Source organism: Corylus avellana, chromosome 2 (genome assembly GCF_965113065.1).
Source record: "Corylus avellana chromosome 2, dhCorAvel1.hap1.2, whole genome shotgun sequence".
NCBI classification, from domain to species: Eukaryota; Viridiplantae; Streptophyta; class Magnoliopsida; order Fagales; family Betulaceae; genus Corylus; species Corylus avellana.
The window spans coordinates 29,705,052-29,728,406 of NC_142491.1; the positions used below are offsets into that span (position 1 = coordinate 29,705,052).

Below are 23,355 nucleotides of genomic sequence, written 5' to 3' on the forward strand. Positions count from 1 at the left end.
TAGATATATATTTATATGTATATATATCACTCCATTCATGCGTTCACAAACTCAAGTTAGTTTTAAAGGAAAGTTTTTGAAAATAAATGCCTAGTTGACATGGGGTACATAGCTAGGTTTTGGGAAAACCTTTGTCTAATAAAAAATCTATCTTAACCGTATAGGCATATGGCCACTTGGTTCAATTGTATTAGAATCCCATGAAACAATGAATATGGACATGAAAGGAGTCTTATGAGAGGAGTCCTATATATTGATCAAAACATTCAACGATTCGTCACTTGGGAATCCGGCAAAGTATTTGTTTAATACATTACTATACGACTGTTGTATGGTAATTGACGTCGTAGAGCATTCACTTCTAATTTCAATTAAATATTCTAAGTAAGTTAAAATACAACTTTTTTGGATAAAGTTTTTCTAATATATGCATATCTCTCCTTGATCCTACACAGCTCTCTTTCGATGTGGGAATTCTTTCTATCTTCGGTCAGTTGGAAGGAAAATATAGAGAAAAGTTGAAGGAGAATTACTGCATGGTAGATAAGGGTTACAATTATTTTCCAACCAACCTACCTGGCACTGCATATTCTAAGGCACTCTTGGTAATAATTAAGCAGCATATATTCTTATTTCTTAATATAATCTGACTTCTCTTTCCCCCTACTGATCAATCATGAATTCTTGATTGAAGGCAAGGAAAAGGCTAAGTGAGATTGTGAGTGAGATTTTGTGGAAGGGAGCAGCAAATAGAACAAGCAGGTAATCAAACACAATTACACAACCCAGAAAACCAGTAATCCAACAAAACAACCCAACACTTTCGAAACGTCTAATCCAACTCTTTTCAATACAATAACGAGAACATAGAACAAGCAGGTAATTAAACACAATTGCACAACCCAGAAATCCAACAAAACAGTGAAAACTTTAGAATCGTCTAATACGTATTAAAATCCTAATTTAGGAGTATACTCCTAAAAGCAGAGACAACTTTGCTGAATTTAAAATCCCTAATTCTCCTAAAAATCATAATACATCAAAAATCTGACTATTACAATCCCAAATCGACAACTTAAAGGGACAGCAGAGACAGAGAGAGACTCACTAGTACAGGAACAGTAACGGCGGATTAATCGCCAGCCGGAGAGAGAGAGCACTATCTGGGCACCGTAGAGAGAGGATACGTACGCGTCGATCGATCGGGGAGATGGAGAGGGAGATGGCCGGCCGGTTTCGACTGGAGAAGATGGCCAGTGGGTTGGCCAACCGCGCGGGTCACTTGGCGCGGGAGAGAGAGAGATAGGGATATGGAGATGGAGAGAAGGGGGGACTGGCGCCGTAGAGAGAGGCTGGCCGGTTTCGACTGGAGAAGATGGCCGGTGGGTTGGCCAACCGCGCGGGTCACTGGGCGCCGGAGAGAGAGATAGGGATATGGAGATGAAGAGAGGGGGGACTGGCGGGCCGCGCGGGTCACTGCATGGGCGCCGGAGAGAGAGATAGGGATCGATATATGGATCGGAGTTGCAGAGATGGGGACTGGCGGGCCGCGCGGGGAGAGGCTAGGGAAAATATATAATGAGGGATATATTACGTATAAGGAGATATATACTTAATTTCTAGGGCGGGAGATGAGGAATCAGAGGGAAAATTAAGTTCCCTCTCGCAAAAACAAAAAATATAAATATATTAAAAAAAAAACACTTATAAATTTATTTATAAAAATAAAAAGTAAATACTAAAAACTAAAAAACATTTAAAAGAGCCTTAAACTACAAAATATATAAATGCAAACTCAGTTAATGTGATTGTCTAGATTAAAAATTCATCTATGTGATATAAAAAAAATAATAATACTAATTCAGAAATTATCGAAATAGGCCACAATAATAATTTAATTCCTGTAATCAAATTTCATCAAAATAATTAACAGATTCCATTAGTGTATCACGTCATCATCAATAGAATGATGATATCATTCTTATTTAAAAGTAAATAAATATATTAAATATATAAATTATTTTTAAAAAAAAAAATTCTTTTAAAAAAAATGAGGGCGGGGGAGGGGGTAGCCAACAAGCCACCCCCAGAAATAGCCGGGGGGGGGGGGGGGGGGGGGGACCGGGGTAGGCCATGGTACCCACCCAAAATAAGAGGAAAAAAAATTATAAGTAAAAATAAAAAATAAAAAAAATAAAGTAAAGTTTTAAATTTAGTCATTTAGGCCCCTCCAAAAAATAATTTGGCCCTATTTTTAGATATTTTGATCATATCCAATAAAAACTTTTGGCTCTATTCTTAGTTTTTTTGGACTATACCCATTAAGTTTTTTTATTTTGGGTCCTTACTTTCAAATGTCCATTTTTTTACCCTTACTTTCAAATGCTCACTTTTCTTGGCTCTTATAGTAGTATTTATTTCATAAAAAACAATTAAAATAACTTTTTTTTTTAATAAAAAAAATTCTAAAGAACTGCAAAAAAAAAAAAAAAAATTGGCTAGCCCCCTCCCATAAAATTTTCTGACTCCGTCCCTGCGCACGGCCACCCCCAGCCACCATGGGGTGGCCCGCGTGCTACCCCTTAGGTGGGGGTGGCCGCGCGCCCACCCTAGATGTGGCTGGGGGTGGTGCACGGCCACCTCCATGGCATAGGGGTGGCACACGGGCCACCCCCAGTCAAACCTGGGAGTGGCCCGACAGCCACCCCACTTACAGGGTGGCATGCGGGCCTCCCCAGGGTGGCTAGGGGTGGCCGTGCGCCACCCCAGTGGGTCTACCAACCGGCAACCAATCCATATATATATATATTTTTTTTAAAAAAAAAAATTAATTTGTAAATTTTAGGGGTAATCCCCCCAATGATCTACAACCACTTGATTACCATATACTCCCATCAACTTCCAACTTTATATTACGACTCCGTCAAATTAAACTACCTTCTTCGTTACCAAAACCGACATTCCATCAATCAAGGTTGTTTAGTCAAACGGGATCAACCGGCCATCATGTACGTGCAACTAGTTCATAGGTAGGGATTGGGTGGTGAGTGGGTGAACGTTGGGTTAGAATTAATGAAAAATTTCGTAAGATTTTTTTGAATTAAAGATGGAGAGGGAAAATATTGAGGGGGAAAGTACTAGGTGAGAGCTGAGGAATCATAGGAAAAATTAAGCTCACGCGCTAACAAAAATAATTTCGATGCACCTGCTATCTAGATGCCCTTATGTAAGGGCGCTTGCTAGCCAGATGCCCTTAATTAGGGGCGCTTGCCAGCCAAACACACTTAATTAAGGGCACCTAGCTAGCAGACACCCCTAATTAAGGGTGTCTCAATAGCGAGTGTCCCATATTAAGGGTGCTTGCTAGCCAGATGCACTTAATTAAAGACGCTTGGTTGGCAGGCACTCCTAATTAAGGGCGCCTGGATAGTGAGTGTCCCAAATTAAGGGCACTTGTCAGCCAGGCGCACTTAATTAAGGACGCTTAGCTGGCAGGCTCCCCCTAATTAGGTCAGCTTTTTTTTTTTTTCTCACCTCAATTTAAAAATATTATTTTTTATTAATTTAATTTTAAAAGTAAATTTCAAAACTTAGAGGTGGAAAAAAAATTAAATTACTTTTTTTTTTTGGTTAAGATTTAATTTTAAAATTAAATTAATAAAAAAATAATATTTTAAAGCGAGCAAGCGCCCCTAATTAGGTCAGCTTTTTTTTTTTTCACCTCACTTTAAAATATTATTTTGATTAATTTAATTTTAAAATTAAATTTCAAAATTTTTTTTGTTAAGATTTAATTTTTTAAAATTAAATTAATAAAAAAAAATATTTTAAAGTGAGGTGAAAAAAAGTTGACATGGCAAAATTGAAAACAGTGAGTTTTGAGATTTAATGACGGACGTTAGACAATTTAAAGAAAATGTAACAAAATGACTTATGACATCTTTTCAATTGACCCGGTGAGTAAACATTCAAAAAAAAGTAAAAAGTTGAGAGACCTTTTTGTTTTCACGCATTAACTCATGGATTTATTATACATTTACCATTTTTTCTATAATAAAAGTGCTGAACATATTCTAATCAAATTATTACTATAACATAGCAAGTGCTAAAACAAGGAAAATATATTTTGAACTCAAATTTCTTTATTTTTTTATTTTTTATTTTTTATTATAGTTAATTTTGATAATTTAAGTTCCGAAATCTACACCATAGGAGATCCTCATCCGATTTATACTAGAAGACGAAAAGAAAATTGATAAAATAGACATCTTCTGAATGAAACAAATTGCGATATGCCAAGAAACAAAGTTAAAGCTAAGGTTGACAGCCATGGAAATAATAAAGCATTAATTGCAGGATGGAAGGAAAATTTAAAAGCAGACTGAAGAAATGAGTCAAGCCACTTGGAATGAACGTGCCCGAGATGCAGCTCTCTCCAGGGCCTTCAACCTGTTTGATTCCATACGAGCTTTCTGTTCTTCAGAGACCTGAATTCCGCTAGAGATGGTGCCTCCATTATTTGGCAATTCTTTGATGGACATACTAGCACTTTCTATGTTACCGGCAACAGTCTCACCCTGCAAGTTCTGTATATAATTACAAAGCCAGAGAAAGTCCATTAAATATTTGCTTAAATAACGAATTGCAGATAAGAATGAAGAGAAAAGATATTGAGTCTAAGAGTCTAACCAAGAAAAAGCACCCAAAAATAAGAACCAGAACACCAAAATGCAGCACAAAACAACTGCAAGAGCTGCGATAATGTTCACACGACTGTCGACAAAATAAATTTCTTTTATTTTGGTTGGTGGCATTTCAATTAACTTTTTAATTGACACAAATCTCCACCTGTCTCAGAGAGTCACAAATACAAAGATTGGCGATAAAAGACATGCAAAAAACAAAAATAGCACAACTTTATTACAAGCACTTGGACATAAGGATACAACTATGGCTCAAGTATTTTATACACAACCACCTTCACTAACAAAATCAATTGGACACACATCTTTTTGGCTTTGACATGGACAACAAGACAACATTAACTCAAGTCAATCATGGTACTACTCTTATCAAAACTTACAAAATTGTTTATTGTTCACACTTCTACTCACTCTTCACACTCACAAGACACCACACACGCACTAGAGCTCATATTCTTACTCTAGTTTGCTACGTGGAATAAGCCCAAGGCTCCTTTATATAACCAATGAGTCGACTTAGCTGACTGCCATCTTAACTTCCAACCACTAGTTTAAGTTGGCATGAGAGAGTTGGCTGGCAATGTATCGCAAACCAAAGGAGAAGCAAATGGAAAATATCCACGTAAAAGGGGCAGTTGGGTTGGTGCGAGAGAGAGAGAGGTGGTGGCGACTAGGCAGTAGTGACATTCAATACTTCACGTCAACACAAGCTCTATTGGAGTTTGTAATCATAATAAACTGCTTTTCAAACTTTACGAATTTGACAGGCTCTTTTATGTTATTTACCTCAACATAGGCATAGTTAACATGTTTTGAATTCAGTCACTTTAGTTGTTGGATCTTAGAAGTTAGGGTTCTATAACCTCTTGTAGTTCTTCATGTTGGGCAAGACAAAACTCTTCTAAAGTTTCTTGATGTATACATGTTCTCTAGGAACAAATGAATCAATCTCAAAAGAACTTGGTTCTAGCACATCTCCAACTGTAAGAACTTTTTGTTAGTTTACCATAGCTTGTCTTGATTGTGCTTCCAGCTTCTCTTGTAGTTTGATGTCCAATTCATTAGAATCTAATAGCATCACTTCTTGTGAAGATCACCAAGAGAAAACCTCATCAAACACAGGTCGTAATGTGTAACAATGACCAATGGCGGGATTACAGCATCTCAATCTTTTTTCTTTAATTATCATAATCAACAAAGATACATAGGTAAGCCTTCTTACCAAATTTTCTATGTAGGTGGTTGATATAAATACGTAACAAATACATCCACATACTCTAAGGTGACACACTGGTGGCTTAGTGTTCCAAAAATTTTGAGATAATGACACATTCTAACCTTGGCTATGACAATGTTAGTCACATATACCACTGTCTTCATGTATTCTGCCCAAATTTAACTTGATACGTAGTAGCATGTAACATGCTTTGACAAATCTCTCCAAGGTTTTTATTCTTTCCCTATGCCACACCATTCTTTTATGGAGTGTTAAGACATGCCAAATTTTACATTTTCTCAAATAATCTGAAAACTCATCTAATGTGTATACCCCCCTTGTTGTCGATGTGCACACACTTAATCTTCTTACCAACTTCACTTTCAATCTTCACTCAAAGATTCAGTTCTGAGTGGTATGGGTGGTGCTCCATCAATCCACCAATGCCACATGGGGTGGGGCTTTGGAAGTATATTAGACGGGGGTGGAGGCTGTTTTCTAGCCATACCAAATTTGGTCCAAGAGATGGGTCCAAATTAGATTTTGAGATAATGTGTGGTGTGGAGACTCGAGTCTCAAGGAAGCTTTCCCATGTTTATATAACATGGCTAGTGTGAAGGATGTCCTTGTTGCTGTTAAAATGGATTATTTGAGTGGTTCCCTTCAGTGGAATGTTAACTTTATTCGTTTGGCTTATGATTGGGAAGTAAATGTTCTGGCTTTCTTCTATACCTTGTTGTATTCCCACAAAATGAGAAGGGAAGAAGAGGACAAGCTTTGGTGCGTTTCATCTCTCAAAGGGAAATTTGACATTAGATCTTTCTACAAAATCCTTGCTTTTAAAGAGGCTAATCGTTTCCCTTGAAAGAGTATTTGACAGACCAAAGCTCCCTCGAGAGTCGCTTTTTTTGCCTGGTCAGCAGTTCTAGGGAAGGCTCCCTCGATTTGTTTGCCTGTTGGTGGACGGGTGGTTGTTCTCGAAGTGCTGTCATGTGGAAAATGGTTTCCCTTTGCCTTATATGGTGCTCGTGGAGGGAAAGAAATGAGAGAAATTTTGAAAACCAAGAGAGGACTTTGAAGGAGCTCAAGTCCTTTTTTTTTTTCTTTTTTTTTTTTTTTTCTCTCTTTTTACTTGGACAACTGCTTGTTTAGCTTCTTTAGTGATTAGCTTTCCTGATTTTCTTGTTCTATCTTCTTCTACATAGGCGTTCTCTTGTATACTACCTGTGTACTAAGGTTGCACCCGTCTATGCTTTTTGATATATATAACATTACTTATCAAAAAAAAAAAAAATCTTCTCTCAAAAGTTTTAAAATTCATCAAGCAATTCTAATTTTTTATTTAGAAGTTAAATTTATATGTATCTTGAGAAAATTGCATATAAAGGTCATCATATATTTATAACGCTAATAGATGGTTATTTCACTAGTCCAAACACATCTAAGTGGACAAGCTCTAAGGATTCTGTCCCCCTTTAGTTTGATTCTTCGTATAATATGTGATGGGTTATGCCATACAGATTATGCCTCCAAGAATCTCCAATTGGGGGAGCCTTCAAGCATCAATTGTTGCATCACTATTTTCAGTTGGGATACCTAGCATGCCCAAGCTGTGCGTGCCACAAGTCTATAGCTTCATCCATTCACATTTTTGTTCACATATTTCTCACTTTGTTGACATCATGTACATAGACTCTAGAGTCTAACCTACGTCCTTTTAAAATCATAGTACCTAAGATCCTTTACACCATCACATCTTCTGGACCAAATATCACATAAGCACTTGAGGTTGTTAGCTGTGATATTGTTCCTCATCCTAGGTAACAACTGTACCTGATTAGGATGAAGTGTGGCACAATCATTGTGTTGCTGATATGGGTGATAGAGTCTTAAATTATTGGCTATACATGGACATACTAAGTTAATTATCCAATTTTTATCATAATTAACAGCCTTAGGGTCAGTCACTACCAGTGCTCTTTTATCTAGCTCAACTGCAATAGAACTTTTAGCAAATTCATTGATGGTTGAGAAGGGTTACTCTTCAACTGCTCTCTCGTGGAAATCTACCTCTTCTTTTGAACAAGCTTCATCATAAAGATTTGCTCTGATAGAAAACACTTAAAAATCCCACTTGCCTTCTATATCATATTCGTCTTGGTTATCGTTCAATGTCACCAAGTTTCCCTCTATTGGCTTTCTCTTAAGCCGACAATCTCAAGCGTAATGTCCTCTTTGACCAAAATTATAGCATTCAATATTCTGACAACTATAATCCTTTGAATGTCACTCATCTCTTTGCCAACTATCTAACTATCTTGAACTCTCCCTGCTTGAAAACTAGGCCCCTGCTAAGTCTATTTTTCCCTCACCCACCTTCTTTTGCCTCACAATAGCCACTCAGTCTTCTTCTATTACTAAAAAGTGTTTTTCTTCATCTCCAGATGAAGTCCCAGCTCCGTATTTACCCAATGTTTCTTGGCTGGCCAACTCTACAGGGCACACAACTTAAGATGCTTCCCAGGGTGCTATTAACCACTAAATGGTGAAGACTCCATTTTAGATGCTTACGGGTGCGGTAACCCACTATATTCAGATCTGAAGCCATGGAGGATTTTTTTTTTTTTTTTAATCCTTTTCTCACTAACATTAGATTCAAAATCTAATTTTAAAATTTCATAGTAAAAGAACTTTATCTTTATAAAATATTGATTGATCCAAATCATATCATGCAGCAAGATTGACATTAATTTATTATGAAATATTTGAAACTGCACATCATTTGTCCTTGAAAAAAGAGCAACATAGGTATCCCATGTAGCTTTTGGTGTATCTGTAGAAAAAGAGTCATTGGAGCAAATGAAAAAAATTGTATGGGAAGTTTAGTTGGGGAGAGAAAGAGAGAAAGTGGCATGATAGTGGGCAGCGATAGTTCAGGGAGATAAACCGGCAAGTTTTGGAAGAGAAATAAACTGAAAGACAGAAAAGGCGATGGTGTCGTTCAATACCAATCATGTTTTGAGTACATTCTCATCCCTATTGCTTTTTAAACCATTAAATTATCATCCCCCATTGCTTTTAATCGTTACATTATTCCCATTAGCATCTATGTAATTGTAGATGATGTATCAAACTGCAAAGAACCCTATTTGAAGAAGGCAACAACCTTTACCAGTAAGATCACAACAAATTTTCTAAATCATTTTTTTTAAAGAAAAAAAATGTGTCATCCATTCTTTAAATAATTAGTTATACCCAAAAAAAAAAAAAAAAGCAAACAAGAGTCTCAAGGATAAGAAATTATCGGCAAACGAAAAGGGTATTTGATCACTTATGAAAGCATTTCAAATGATGTTAACAATTTAAGCAAGCCAACCTTGAACTTATTTAATAATTTTTTTTTCTTAAAAAAAAGAAAATCAATTTGAATTAACCTATGGTGCTAGGGGAGGGAGAAACTCCTCAAATCTTAGAAATTCATGAGGAAACCATATTCCATTCTGAATTTTAACTATCTAACATTTTGAACATGAGTATATGTAGCAACATATAATAGACCAAAAAAAATTGAAACGTTTACACATTTAGCTGCATTCACTGAACTTTCCGATATAACTTTCATATGTAAATAGTTTTATCCAAATCAAGCCTATAGCCTGTTTAGACAATAATTGATTATAGTGATCAGATTTCAGTATAATCAAACCATCAAGTTTTCCTAATCTTTTTTGATAAGTGATTTTGAACTGCGACATAGCCTAAATAAATGAAAAGCAAGAAAACTTACTTCATTAGCTTTCTCATAAACATCATACAGCATGTCTTGTACATCATCAGCATCATTGTTCCTCAAGGATGGATCTCCCTGATGATTACTTACGGCCTCAGAGTTCATGGCTTCTGCAGGCGTGAAGAGACAAGTCAAGATTAGAAAAAGATCACTATGAATGGAAAAGAAAAATACTTCAACTAAGTTAGTACCAAGCAAATAATATTCTATCAAATTGTTTAGTGTAAACATTTTTTAGCAAATTTATTCACACATCAATATTATTCTCCCTTTGTTTTCAGAAAGCACCTAATCTCTAGTGACATCTTGGAATGGAGGGCAGGTTTTTCTGGAGTCCTGTACCACCATAGACCTAACTGCAAGGGTTTGGAAATTATGTTAAGTCTAAAACACGTGTTGGGTGCCTCCCTAGCTCTCCTGCTTTGTATTGATTAGAAATATATATATGTTGGGTGGTATGGTATTACAGTCAGTGACCCATCTCGAGTACATCTTGGTACGGAGGGCAGGTTTTTCTGGAGTCCTGTACCACCATAGCCCTAACTGCAAGGGTTTGGAAATTATGTAAAGTCTAAAGCAAGTGTTGGGTACCTCCCTAGCTCTCTTCCTTTGTATTGATTAGAAATATATATATGTTGGGTGGTATGGTATTACAGTCAGTGAACTATCTCGGGTTCGTGGAAAGATGAGGAATGAACTGGTCCCCAGCCCACCTGCCTTGATATTCTTACAACACACAAAAATTAATGTCGAAGTTGCACACCTTTGCTCCTTAAGATGAAAGAGTACAACTATGTGATATGGGAAACATTGAAAGAACTTGAAACAAGCAAAATGGATGCCTAAATATAGAAAGTTTAATCCCACATCTTGCAGAACAAAAGAGGTGGGCCCTCAGCTTCGATTTGAATATTCAGAATATCTAATTACCCATAATTAGTTTGAGCAAATGGTGATACTTCGTCAAGCATTGTGGTCACAGATGACTATGAATAAGTAAAGATACTCTGCCTTCTCCATACACAGAGGGGATCATGCTGCCATGCCAAGTACAAAAGCATCCTTCGTACTCCAAGCAGCCAATCCATCAAGTAACAACATTTCTACAATACTCTCATCTTTGTCCAGATTGATTCGTCAAAAAATTGAAACCCACATTAATTACAAGGGTTTATCCCTAATTCCTTATATCTGAACCATTGATAATTAATAAAAGCTGAGTATCACTATGTTCTTTCCAAAAAAAAAAAAAGAAATGCCTTGCTTGGAATATTTTAGGATATGCTGGTGTTTATTGTTTGTGTAAGAATACATTGGTTGTATTTCTCTTAAATTTTCAATCTTGTCTACAGACTACAGTGTGAATTTTAGGTGCACGCTCCCTAATGTCCAATATAGTAAAACTTAACGGAAAAGTTGTAGAAAAATGCAAAAGCCTTTCTTTCATCAGGTTTCAGGCCGAAGAAAGGGGGGACTGTCACTTAAGATGGTTATTTCAATCTTCATTGAAGCTGGATCAGACACATTCAATTTAAGATTGGAAAGAAGCTACCATTGTGAAACATTCGTAGTACTAGACAATTGCATTTGACTAAATTAGACTTATGAGCTGTTTCCAGAAAAGAAAAATAAATGGACTTCATACCTACTACAGATTGTATTGTGCATTAAGAAATACTTATACTTTTGGACACTCCATGCCTGCATTTGACTGGAAGTCAAGCAACACATCTTACAGGTATGTTGATGACAATTTTTCAATGTTCTTGCTGCAGGTAATAGAAGGCAGAAGGGAAAGAACTTGACTAATAACATTTTACAGTCATGGTTAATGTCCTGAATGTGAGAGACCATATTTTATTTCAGATCAAGAGCACCTCCTACAGGTTGTCATTGGTCAGTTGGAAAGGACACTTTCTTGAGATGCCTCCAAGAAGAGGGAAGTCTTATAAGAAAATCAGCAATTGGCAGAAACTAGGTTTACAAGGAAAACTAATGCCTCTTGCTACTTGAATTTCAACATATGGAGATAAGGGAAATAAAGTTACTACTGTTGATATAACCAGTATTCAGCTGATATGTAAGAAGTTTTAGCAAATTCAATATATGGGATGTGTACCCTTACTCATAGGAACATAATTTTTATGTCTAATATAATTGTTAAAGGGGAGGAAAAGTTAATTAACTCTAGTTCAGAAAAAAACAAATATACATAAAAGGATGAGATAATGGCATCCAAGAGTCTCACTGTGGCCAGTGCAGGAAACATACCACTTGTGCCAGCTGGGATGGAGTATGGATGCTGGCAGCTAGCATTTATAGGAATTCGAGGGCTAGTTCCAATTCACAAGAATTGATTTGGCACATGCCAGATTACGCCAAGCCACTTGGACCTTCAAAGGGGTTGTTTAATTGATAGTATATATATCCTATTTTTAAGTTTGTATTATGTTTTTTTTTAACCTTATTTTAGTTTTTTTATTTTTTTTCAAATTGTTAGAGTTGAAGGTATCTTTGTAGATCTATATATACTAGACATGGGCTATAGTGATGGATCAGGAATCTAATTACAGAAAAGTAAGTGCAGTTTTATCTTTCGTTTTGCCTTCTTGCATAACTTTTGAAGTCGATTTCATGCCATAACTAAACTCAAGTAAGCCGTATAAATGCCTACAGTTGCTATTATAAAATCCAATCACAACAGCTTCAACAAGCTTCCAAAAGCACTTAAAAGTCTAAAATCAGTACTCTTGGGCACTGTCCACAGCACCTGGAACAGCGACTTGAAAACTTAATTTGCTTGCCTGTTTCAATCCCAAACCATAACCCTTTTTGTTAAACCTTTCGAAGTTCTCGTCCTACATCTTTCCCCACCATTTGACCCTACCCTATAACCCTCAGATCCTCGATACATTTGCAGAACAAATTTCCCGCATCTACTTGCCAAATTTCCCACAACTTTTTAAGGCCATAAACAACACCCACCCCGCACCCCCCCCCAACCCCCCCCCACCCCCCCCCCCCCCCCCCCCCCCCCCCCCCCCCAATCTGACTGAAAGCCCAATATCCTCTCTTTCATTTGTTTTAGAATGTCAACATCTCAAGCTTCTTGCCAAGCTTTGCCACCAAGTTACCCTAGAGGCTCTCTTTTGCTTCTATCCTAAGACATTGGCATAGCATGTCTTTGCTTGGCTAAAAATTATTCCCTTTCTTTCCATATCTTGTCTTCAATAACATTATTGTCGTGCATTATGCTTCAAGCAATAACAGCAGTAACAATGCATGAAACTGACAAACATTTCCATTGCATCATAATTGGAAAAATAGCTAAAATACCTTGTTCAACATTTGAATCGTCATGTTGTACTGGGTCCTCATGCAACTTTGTTGGATCCCCCCCTTTGGCAACCCTCTCTCGTAATTCTCTAATACACATCTGTTCAGAATGTGCAGAAAATTGAATAAGAGACACATTCACTTTATGGTGTTTGTGCAAGTGTACTGACAAACAAACAGAGAGAGAGACTCATGATACATATTAAAACTCTACAACTTGATTTATGCGGAGGGAGCGCTTTGCACAGTATCCTGGAGATCTAGTTGGGATGAAGACCTAGATACCCAGTTATATATATATACATGTGTGTGTGTGCGGATCCTGATGGCAATCTAAGCACTCTGAGTAGTTACTATCATGCTACTAAAATATTCAGTTGCAACATTTTGGTAATAGATCTATGAGACACAATGCCACAGTAGCCTTGTGCCATCTAAGGGAAACATCTAGATCTACTTCAAAATTCATTTATTATTATTAATTTCAGCCTAATTCTCTTTGTTTCCGTTCTGACTGAATTAAATCGACGCACATGGTCAAACTAAAATTCAAATTACATAATCAGTATATGATCTGAGCTTATAATTATTTGCTGAAGATATATCCAAAAAGTAAACTAAAAAATCAAACTTACATTTTATCAATATATTTTGGGATGTATTTTCATAATTGATCTTTATAAAACAGTTTTTAGAATTTATTTCGAAGAAAGGGCCCAAGAACACTTACAATGTTCTGTTGGCCTCAATAGGGGTCTTCGCGGGTGAACAACACTTATGTGAACTACAAGGAATAATAGATTGATCCCTTTCTTTGCAAACACCCCCCCCCCCCTCTCTCTCTCTCCCACCTTTATATCTGTTTCATTATTTTATTCTCTCCCTTAGCTAACTCTCCCCGAACTTTTCAAACTTTGGTACAACACTGGCATCATTAAGCATGATTCCATAGAGAAATTAATAAATTATAGATCCCACTGGAAAGAATTGGGTTGTAACTATGCAATCCAGTACCACTTTCATACTAATTGCATTGCTTACATACCTTTATCTTTTTCAGCATTATGATCAGAAATAAACCAATCCTGTTAGTCATGATTGAAGAAAATGATAAACACATTCACTCTACGTTTGGTAAGTTATTATTTCAGTAAGCTTTTTCGATATGCATAATCTCCACTTAAAAACCCCTACTTTTGCATTTTGACGTATTATTTCAAAATAAGTAATATACAAAGTGGAGGAAGGTGAAGATGGCTATTTAAAATCCTTTGGAGCATTCAACCAACATGACCATAAAATATAATAAGTTAAATGCAACAACATCTCACCTTGACGCGTCTTGTAGTAGCAACTTGTTCCACTTTATGTACAAACTGATCAAATGAGTAATAAGGGAGCAAACGAGAGTGCCATTCACCATATAACCCAATTAGATTTCCCAAATCGCTAACCTACAAAGTACAACTAATTTACTTTAAGAAAGAAAAGCAAAAAATGCTGTAACAATAAAACGTCAATGATGCATTAAGAAAACTGAAAAAGTTAAGGACAACAAATAGAATAAAGAAACAGGCATTCTTCTTTCAGACAGTGTAAATCATAAGCACGAAATAGACATGGTACAATGCAATCAATGTATGATCAGCACGCTTCGACTGTGTTATTCTATTCCACCTCTTAGAAAGAAAAGAACTTAAACCAATAAAATTTATACAAAAAATTCTGTCCCGAGCACATGCAACGGAGCAGTAGACAATCCAGTGAAATCCAATCCACAAATAATTTGATCTTTTGTTTTTGATATGTAATTGAAATGTCCTTAGAAAACACAACCTAGGTACATAGAAAGTATAAAAGAGATATGTCAAGAAAATCATGAAAACTAAGAAAATAATGATAGTCTAAAACAATTGTCAAGTGGTAAAGAGTATTGAAGAAGATAGATTTTAGATCCACCACCATCCTCTAGCAGTCTTCAAAATTTCTATAATTTCTCCCTCCAAAATCACCACAAAAGACAGGATGGTACCATCTTCCACATTGCTGCATCTCTAAGGACTACCACTCAACCCTCTCAAACAATCGAAAAGGTCTACCACTTGTCTAGACATAACCCAAGTTAGCCCAGCACAACTAAAAATAGCACTCCATAAAGCACTAGCAATCTCACAGTAGAGAAAAAAATGATTCACAGACTCTCCACTCTTCTTACACAACACCAATCAACCACAATGACATGTTACTTCTTTAGGTTATCCATGGTGAGGATCTTCCTTAGCGCAAACAACCAAGCAAAAAAAACCACTCTCATGGGGATCTTATTCCGTCAAATACTCTTCCAAGGAAAGAGAGTACCATCATAAAGGAAAATGATGTTATAGAATGATCTAACATTAAGCAAACCTCTTTTGGAAGGGCCAAGCAAAGATATTTCCTGAGTGTTTTACATTGGCATAACATGTTGTATGAGTGACTGAGTGTGTTGCATTGCATTGTCGGAACTAAACATTAAGATTTGGTTGCTGCAGAATTTTCTGCAGCACTACAGTCACCAAGAAAGGTGGTTGTAGGGCCTTTCTCAAAAAGATATTTCACGATAATTAAACCCTAGAATAAATTCTGAGTTGTTTATCTAAAGGTCCAAACCATGTGATCATTGGACACTTATAGGGTGTACAACGAAGTAATCTTCACTGACACGTTGCTGGTATTACAGCACACACACACAAACATACTAATTGAACCTTGAGGCCCTAAAAAACTCTCTTTTTGGCCCAAGACCAGATTTGTCTAGGAAACCTTATGGTGACCTAAGAACCCTATAAAGAGTAGATGTATGTGGTGTTGAGACCTACAATCTACAAATGAGAAGTAAAAAATTATAATAATTTGATCTATGGGCAGCATCATTGAGGTAAAGGTCTTATTGGCCAATTTTCTTTGACTTCTATGTTGAAGCGTACCAGAGTTGTAGCTTTCATTTGGATACTACTTGGGAAAAATGTACTCTGAAGAAGATCCAGATAATCCACAACCTTTTACCTCATCCCTAAAGGAGGAAGGGGATGTTCACTACTGTCTCAAGGCAATGACCGGATAACAAGTATCTGTACAGAAGAAGATGTGTCACAATCATAAATAACCATATAAGATCCGTACCATGAGTGGACTTGCTTGTGCAAATAAGAAGAGTTTCTAGAGGAGTATGATTGGCTAATGACATTTCTGTCAAAGTCCTTGTTCCGTAGCCCAGATATTCAAGTCAACAGTTTCGGCCCATTTTAGCAAAAGGACCATATTGACATATTAATATGTTCCTCTTTCCAAGACTCCGGCTTCCTGAGGGCTTCAGACCTTGATCCAGTTAAGTGAATGAACTTTTGGATGGTTATTACTTTGTTTCTAACCATGCTTTTGAAGCATGGTTAGAAACATTTTTGTAGTCTCTAGGCAAATAAGTTGACTACAAGGTGAATGAAGGAAAGTATGTATGAAAGTATGCATGTTGCTCAAACAAGGAAGTCAAACTTCCATAGCGCTCTGACTTAACAAATGGATATGAGCAAATTGAGATTGATTTTCCATTTATAGACAAAGAAGAGAGGAATTAGGACGAGAGAACATATGGTGCTTTTCTCTTTGTAGCGCAGTTTGTAGATTTTGTAATTCTCAGGTATGATTTCTATGTGGGCACAGAGGCTTATATATCTTGCATATGAAAAGTAGCAAATGTCTTTCTATTTTGTCAGTCAGGAATCTTGAAGCACCGAGTCAACAGCAGAAAGAGATATAATACATGGCAGCCGCCAATGGTCTCAATATTATGGATGATTGAATGCAGAAATGAATAATCAAAGAGCGAAAGAAAAATCCTTATGCATATTGTGCGGGTTGAGTTGCTCAAACAATTTATCATCCATATAACATTAAATGTGCAGATTTGATATCTGGAATTGGTAAAACGGAATCTCAACTGTTAGGGTAAATTCAGAAAAGGGCGAAAGTGTAGAGTACCTCATGGCCGCGGCCGCGGCACTTGAAGGAGCGAGGAAAGTGGCGAAGAACGTAGCCGAGGCCATCATCGGAGAGGAGGAGGTCCGGCGTGAGCTTTGGCACGGATCTCGATCTCGCTGCCTTCTTCGGCTTCTCGGCGCTTGTGGCACCGGAAGGGGAGGGTCTTGTAGCACCCTGTGGGATCGGAGCAGAGGAAGGGACATGGGCAGAGGCGGAGGTGGAGGACGAGGGGCAGTCACGTGACCAGTGGCCTGGGCGGCCGCACTTGTAGCACCCTGTGGGTGCTGCTGCTGCTTCTTTTGCATTCTCCATTCCTTCTCACTCGTTCTTTCGCTTTGCTATTTCATCGGGGTTTCGTTATTTTGTGATTTTTCTTTTATTTACGTCCTTGGCGGGAAAACATGGAGGGAAATAAATAACTGGGCCCGAGTATGGTTTTTGAGGGATGAAACTTGAAAGCCCATCCTAAATGCTCTTAGGGCGACGAATAGTGATTTCCCGCTGGGATGAGGCACCGAGCGTCAGACAATTTACCTTTTTTTTTTTAAAAAAAAAAGAAAATTAAAGAAAAGCGATATTAAAGGAGAATTTGAATTTGAAATATTAGCACCAAATTTAAGGTATTAGCACTACATTTGAGCAATTAGCACCAAATTTAGGATGATCAAATCCATTTTGGGTGATACCATCTCTAAAGGGTTAACCTTTCACCCTTAAATTTTAGTTTTGAATCCAAAAACAAATTTTGAGGCATTAAAAACTAAATATTAACTCATAGAAATTTAACTAAAAAAAAAAATTCTTATTTTTTTAATATATGTCAGACGCGCGGCTGCAAAAATTTGGTAGCCGCATAGCAGGACTATAGGGCTTTTTTTTTTTTAAAAAAAATAATAATAATTTAGGCTCGTTTGGCTTGCAGAATGTATATTCTATTAGGAAAAAGAATATGTATTAGTAGGAATAGAAGATGTTGGAATGAAATAATTATTACAATTCTATAGTTTAGTAGCAACACATATTTATAATTGGAATTGAACTAAAATTACTAAAAAACCTTTTTGATTTCTAATTTTTCAAAACTCAAATTTAAAAAGAAAAGAAAAAACAAATTGGTTAAACATGTGGTAGCCGACAACCCCAATGGGTGGCCGACCACCCACAGAATGCACTGGGAGTGGCGCGGCCACCCCCATAGGACCTTGTCATGGCCCTCTACCACCCCCGGTGCCATAGGGGGTGGCGCGACCACCCCCGGTAAGATTGGAGAGTGGCCTAGCCACTTCAGAATCTCACCGGGGGTGGTCTTGGCCACCTAATGCCGCCTTGACAGTCCACCACGAGGCCACCCTACGGCTTTTCTATGGGTAGCTAGCCACCCACATGATATATATATATATATATATATATATATAAGTTTGAGAGAAAGAAAGAAAAAAGGTTTTTTTGGAAAACATTGTCCTTTCCCTCAGGATGAATACTTATTCCTGTATGTAAGGGATTCGTGATTCCCACAGAAATAATATTCCTAGGAATAAACTCTTACCAAACAAAAAAATAACTATTTCATAGTAATAGTCATTCAATTCCAGGGTTTATTTATTATTTATTATTTTTTTATTGCTTTTAAAATAATAAATATCGAGATTAAAAAAAATTAAAATTATGTTTGGTTGGATTAAAAAATAAAATAAAATTGAGATATATGTTTGAAAAAATCAATTAAATTGAATGCAACTGTTAGAGATTGATGTGTTTTGTTTTTTATTATTATAAAAATTAATGCATGGTAATGATTGGGGTTTGTCCAAAAATCAATGTAGTGGATTTTTTGAGTAATTCTAAAAGTCACTTTTGTGTCCCTCTTGTGTCACTATCTTTGTGGCTTTTAAATTTACAATTTGATTAAAATTTAATAATGATCAATTACAAGTATAATAATGATTTTATGAGCCACATCATTCTTAGAGTGATACAAAAGGGATATAAGAGTGAGTTCTAGCATTACTCGAATTTTTGTCTTTGTTAAATTCATGCGTTACGTAAACAAAATCAAAGAAAAATTGCAAAAGAGGTTCTCAACTTTGCACACCAGCAACAGTTTAAAAATAAATAAATAAATAAAAACTATAACTAAAATCCAACGTAGACACGTATAATGTATAAAGAAGATGTTGTTGCTTATCATCAAGAGCCTCTGAGTGTTTAGAATTACGTTTGAAACAGTGGCAGATCTAGAAATTTGTCTTTGTAGGGATGGAACTCAACTAACAAAACAAAATGATAATATATTTTTTTTCTCTTTATATATTGTTTTATTATAACATAAAAATACGATAATCACAATTAAAAATAGAAATTATAATACAATATATGTATAACAAAAAATATATTTATCAGACTTCAAATGTATATGTCATAATTGATATATCAATAAGTTAATATGTAAGAACTAGTACAAAAATATAAAATATAAGGTGTCTAAAATTGCAATGCTCTTTAGTGTGCACTACCAAGAGCATATTTGTGATTGCATTTGGAAATAGAGTTTTTATCTATAAAAAAAGCTTGAAAGAACTTTTAGAGCCTGTTTGGGATTGCGGTGGAAAATAGAGCTTTTGAATATAGAGCTTTTGCCTATGAGCTTTTGTCAAAAGTGCTATTACTGAAAAGCTGTTTACATGTTTGGTAACCACATGTCTTAAGTGCTTTTTTTTTTTTTTTTTTTTTTTTTTTAATGTTATTGATGTTTGGTAACAAAACAAAAAAAAAGTGTTTTTAGTTGAAAAAATGACAATAAAGGACATGTAATGATTTTTTTTTTTAATATAGGCCACAAAAAAAAAAAAAATTATGTGACACCAAATATATGTCATTTTACGTAAAATCATTACATGTTTTTCAATAAAGGCCTAAGGTTGGTAATGATTTTTTTTTTTTTTTCCATTTTATACCAACCTTTTTATATAAAAATGGTTAACGTTAGCTTTCACAAGTAAAAATTATTTTGTAATGGTTTATGTAACAAAACGTCAACATATTCTTTTTTTTTTGTTAAAAAAATATATATTTAAATTATTTAACACACTTTTTAACACCACAACACTTAAAAGTATTTAACACATAAAAAAGAACAACATTCAAGGAAATCCTTACAACATTTTAAGTAGTTTATAAAAATAAAATAAAATAAATAAAAATAAAAATAAATCATTAACGGGTCATAAGTAGATTAGCAATATGATCACGCTCAATGTTCATAGAATTTTCATATCATGTCTCTGATTGTTGTATGCTTGACTCATCTTGTGCTTCGTCATCGCCTATACTGTCAGTAGGTAATAAATCCTCATCATCATTATATGGTTGGAACTCAGCATCCTTTATTGCATGCTTCCTAATGAAGTTATGAAGAGCCATAGACGCTACCATGATTTTCACTTGTTTATCATAAGGAAAACTCGGCATGCAATGCAATAACTTCCACTTATTTTTCCAAACTCCAAATGTTCTTTCAATAGTGCATCTAAGTGATAAATGTCCATGATTAAAAATTTCATGCATACCCCTTGGTTGGCTTCCGCGACGAAAGTCTGGTAGATGATATCGTTCTCCTTTGTATGGCCCCATGTATCCCTTCATATGAGGATATCCTGCGTCTACCAAGTAATACTTTCCTACAAAAAATATACGAATAACAATCATAATTTTTTTTTTTTTGTTCATGTATAATTCATAATTGTTATTTTTATTAAATACAAACCTCTAGGTGGGTGTGGAAATCGCAATTCTTCCTTTCGAATAGCTTCCCAAAAAATGCGTGTATCATGTGCAGTACCTTCCCATCCAGCCCAAACAAAGGTGAAACACATACGCAAATCACAAACAGCCATAACATTCTGAGTAGGAGTCCCTTTTCGACCAATATATGGTATTTGGTTTGATGGAGAAATTTTAACTGGCACATGGGTTCCATCAATGGCTCCAATACAATCTTTGAAGTATGGCCAATACCGCTCATCATCACGAATTTTTCTTGGAACATCCATAAACTCCCTATCAATAGGATTAATAATGTCAACCGCCATTCTTGAAACAGCCATTAAAACATGAGAAAAATGTCTACTAACTGTTTCTCCTGAATGTTGAAACCTTTCTTGCACTATCCTATTCCCAAACCCATGGCCTAAAGTAATAAAAAACATAGCTACCAACTCTTCAACAGTTAATTTCCTAGTATCTCTTAAATGATATTTTTCCTTCAACTCTTTACACAAGTAAAGGAATACGTGTATTTCCATTCTGAAATTTTGTTTGCACCTATCAGGATTACCTTGTACAATTTCCATAACCCATTTATAACCTGTTTGAGAAGAGGTCCTACAAGGTTCCTTTGCAATATATGGCATATAATAGTTCTCAACAAATTCTACTGCTGCAGCTGCTAGAATAAAAACATCATTTTCATTTTCATTTTCCTCTTCACCATAATCACTATCACTTGTATCATCTTGAATGCTATAATCACTATTATCCATGTCTGTAAGGAAAACAAATAAAGAAATAAATACAAAATAAATATATAAGCACCCATAAAAATAAAAAAAACATCATCCAAGCATAGTTATGAAATATTATAATATACTCATCTTAGTACACAAATCAACACATCAAAAAATAAAAAATAACACTCAAACAAATCCTTATAGCTTCTCAAATAGTTCATAACAAAACAACTTTAAAAAATAACAACATTAATCCATGCTACGACGGTTAATTTCTCTATTTCCCATTCGCTTGATAAAGTCAATCTGCAACCATGGCTCTTTAATAGTCACAAACATCTCTCTATGTGATCTCTTAAGAAATACCTCTGTTGCAAATTTAAGGATATCAATGTCATTTTCTCTTTCAGCAATCCCCCAAACAACATCCATTACCTCTTCAATATTACATCCAGGCTTATCGTAGCTTTTGGATGTCACTGTATTCTTACTTTCTATTACATCACAAATACGACTCAAATGTTCACTAACAATTTGAACTCCTTTCTTTCTTTTCTTACATTGAACCGCAAGACCAAACTTCTTATTTCCTTTATCCCGCGTATCTAAATCAGCAGGAATATCATCAATGCCATGTGTATTGAGATTTGGTTCATCATCCAAAACATCTAAACCTTCTACAACATTGTCATCTTCATTAAGCATTACTTTTGCACTATCTATGGATCCAATATCATTAGGAACCAACCCTATGGATGGTGCCCAAGATCCCTCCCTAGTGGCAGTTATATCTCTAAACAATATCTCCACCTTCATAGCATAAGCCAAACCTGTCGTGCGAAACTTGGTTGCATCTGGAACTTCCTGTATTTAGGTATATGTAAAAATCAATAATAAACATTTGTACAAATCATTTAAACAAAAAACAAACAAGTACAAATATAATACCTGTAATTTTTTTTCCCACCAATCATCGGGTGCATCAATTGTCTTTTTCACCGGATCTCATCCAAGGCCAGTTTCCTTCCCTATCAATCTCTTCCAAATGTTCCACTCTTTTTTCAAACTATCCCACTTGTTCTTTAGTTGTTTATAGCAATATTGTTTTCCAGTTTTTTCATTAAATTTATCTATCACATTTTTCCATCCTGTCCTATTGAAATGTGTTCCTGGGCGGTTACCAGCATGAATCTCAGTAATACATATGTCAAGATAATCTTCTAGCATTTTTTCAATCCAAACTACTTTCTTTATCTGAGTATCTGCCGTAGCAGCAACGTTGCTTTGACCTTTTTTACTCATTTTGTCACACAATAAATAATATGATAAAATTATAAATAAAAAGTGTGTTAAACACTATTAACAATTAAAAATTTGTTTAAATTGATCAATTGATAGAATGAAAAAAATAATATTTACATAAGTAATATGCATGTCCATCAAACAAAAGGGCAATATCAAAAAATAATGGAATCAAGTTTTAGAAAGCAAAAAAAAAAACATGTTCAATATATATATATATATTGCACACTCAGTATCCTTTCCCTGTCATATGGCGCATATTATTATTTCTGTTTTACAAAGAATAATTTTAACGTTATTCTGCATTTATTTTATAAAGGTTTTCACCTTTTTGATTTTAATTATCTTCCTTTTGAATTTTTGCAGTGTCACCATGGCCAGCAAAAAAGATAAAGAGAAAATTGTTTCAAAAGCCCTGACTATAAAGTCAGAATCCTCCCCCCTTGCTTCTTCCTTGCCAATTTCATCTGTTGCCATAACCAACAG

The 23,355-nt window shown here is 35.6% G+C and overlaps 2 protein-coding genes and 1 pseudogene across 3 annotated transcripts in view; all 3 read right to left on the minus strand.

The window, feature by feature from the left end:
- Positions 1-1,562, minus strand: part of LOC132183444 (Polynucleotide adenylyltransferase family protein) — a 42,568-nt gene extending 41,006 nt beyond the window's left edge. For both annotated transcript variants that reach the window (XM_059596884.2, XM_059596883.2), the window contains exon 1: positions 1,109-1,562. The gene's annotated coding sequence lies outside the window, so the exon portion shown is untranslated. The remainder of the gene's footprint in view (positions 1-1,108) is intronic.
- A 2,638-nt stretch (positions 1,563-4,200) lies between these two features.
- Positions 4,201-17,423, minus strand: LOC132165985 (zinc knuckle (CCHC-type) family protein). Its single transcript, XM_059576715.2, has 5 exons — positions 17,063-17,423; positions 14,377-14,499; positions 13,046-13,145; positions 9,707-9,819; positions 4,201-4,586 (listed from the first exon to the last, which is right to left on the minus strand). Exons 1-5 carry the CDS (start codon positions 17,372-17,374, stop codon positions 4,395-4,397), a joined length of 840 nt encoding a protein of 279 aa, XP_059432698.2. The 5' UTR covers positions 17,375-17,423; the 3' UTR covers positions 4,201-4,394.
- A 4,393-nt stretch (positions 17,424-21,816) lies between these two features.
- On the minus strand, positions 21,817-22,869 carry LOC132178105 (L10-interacting MYB domain-containing protein-like; annotated as a pseudogene).
- Positions 22,870-23,355: the final 486 nt, after the last annotated feature.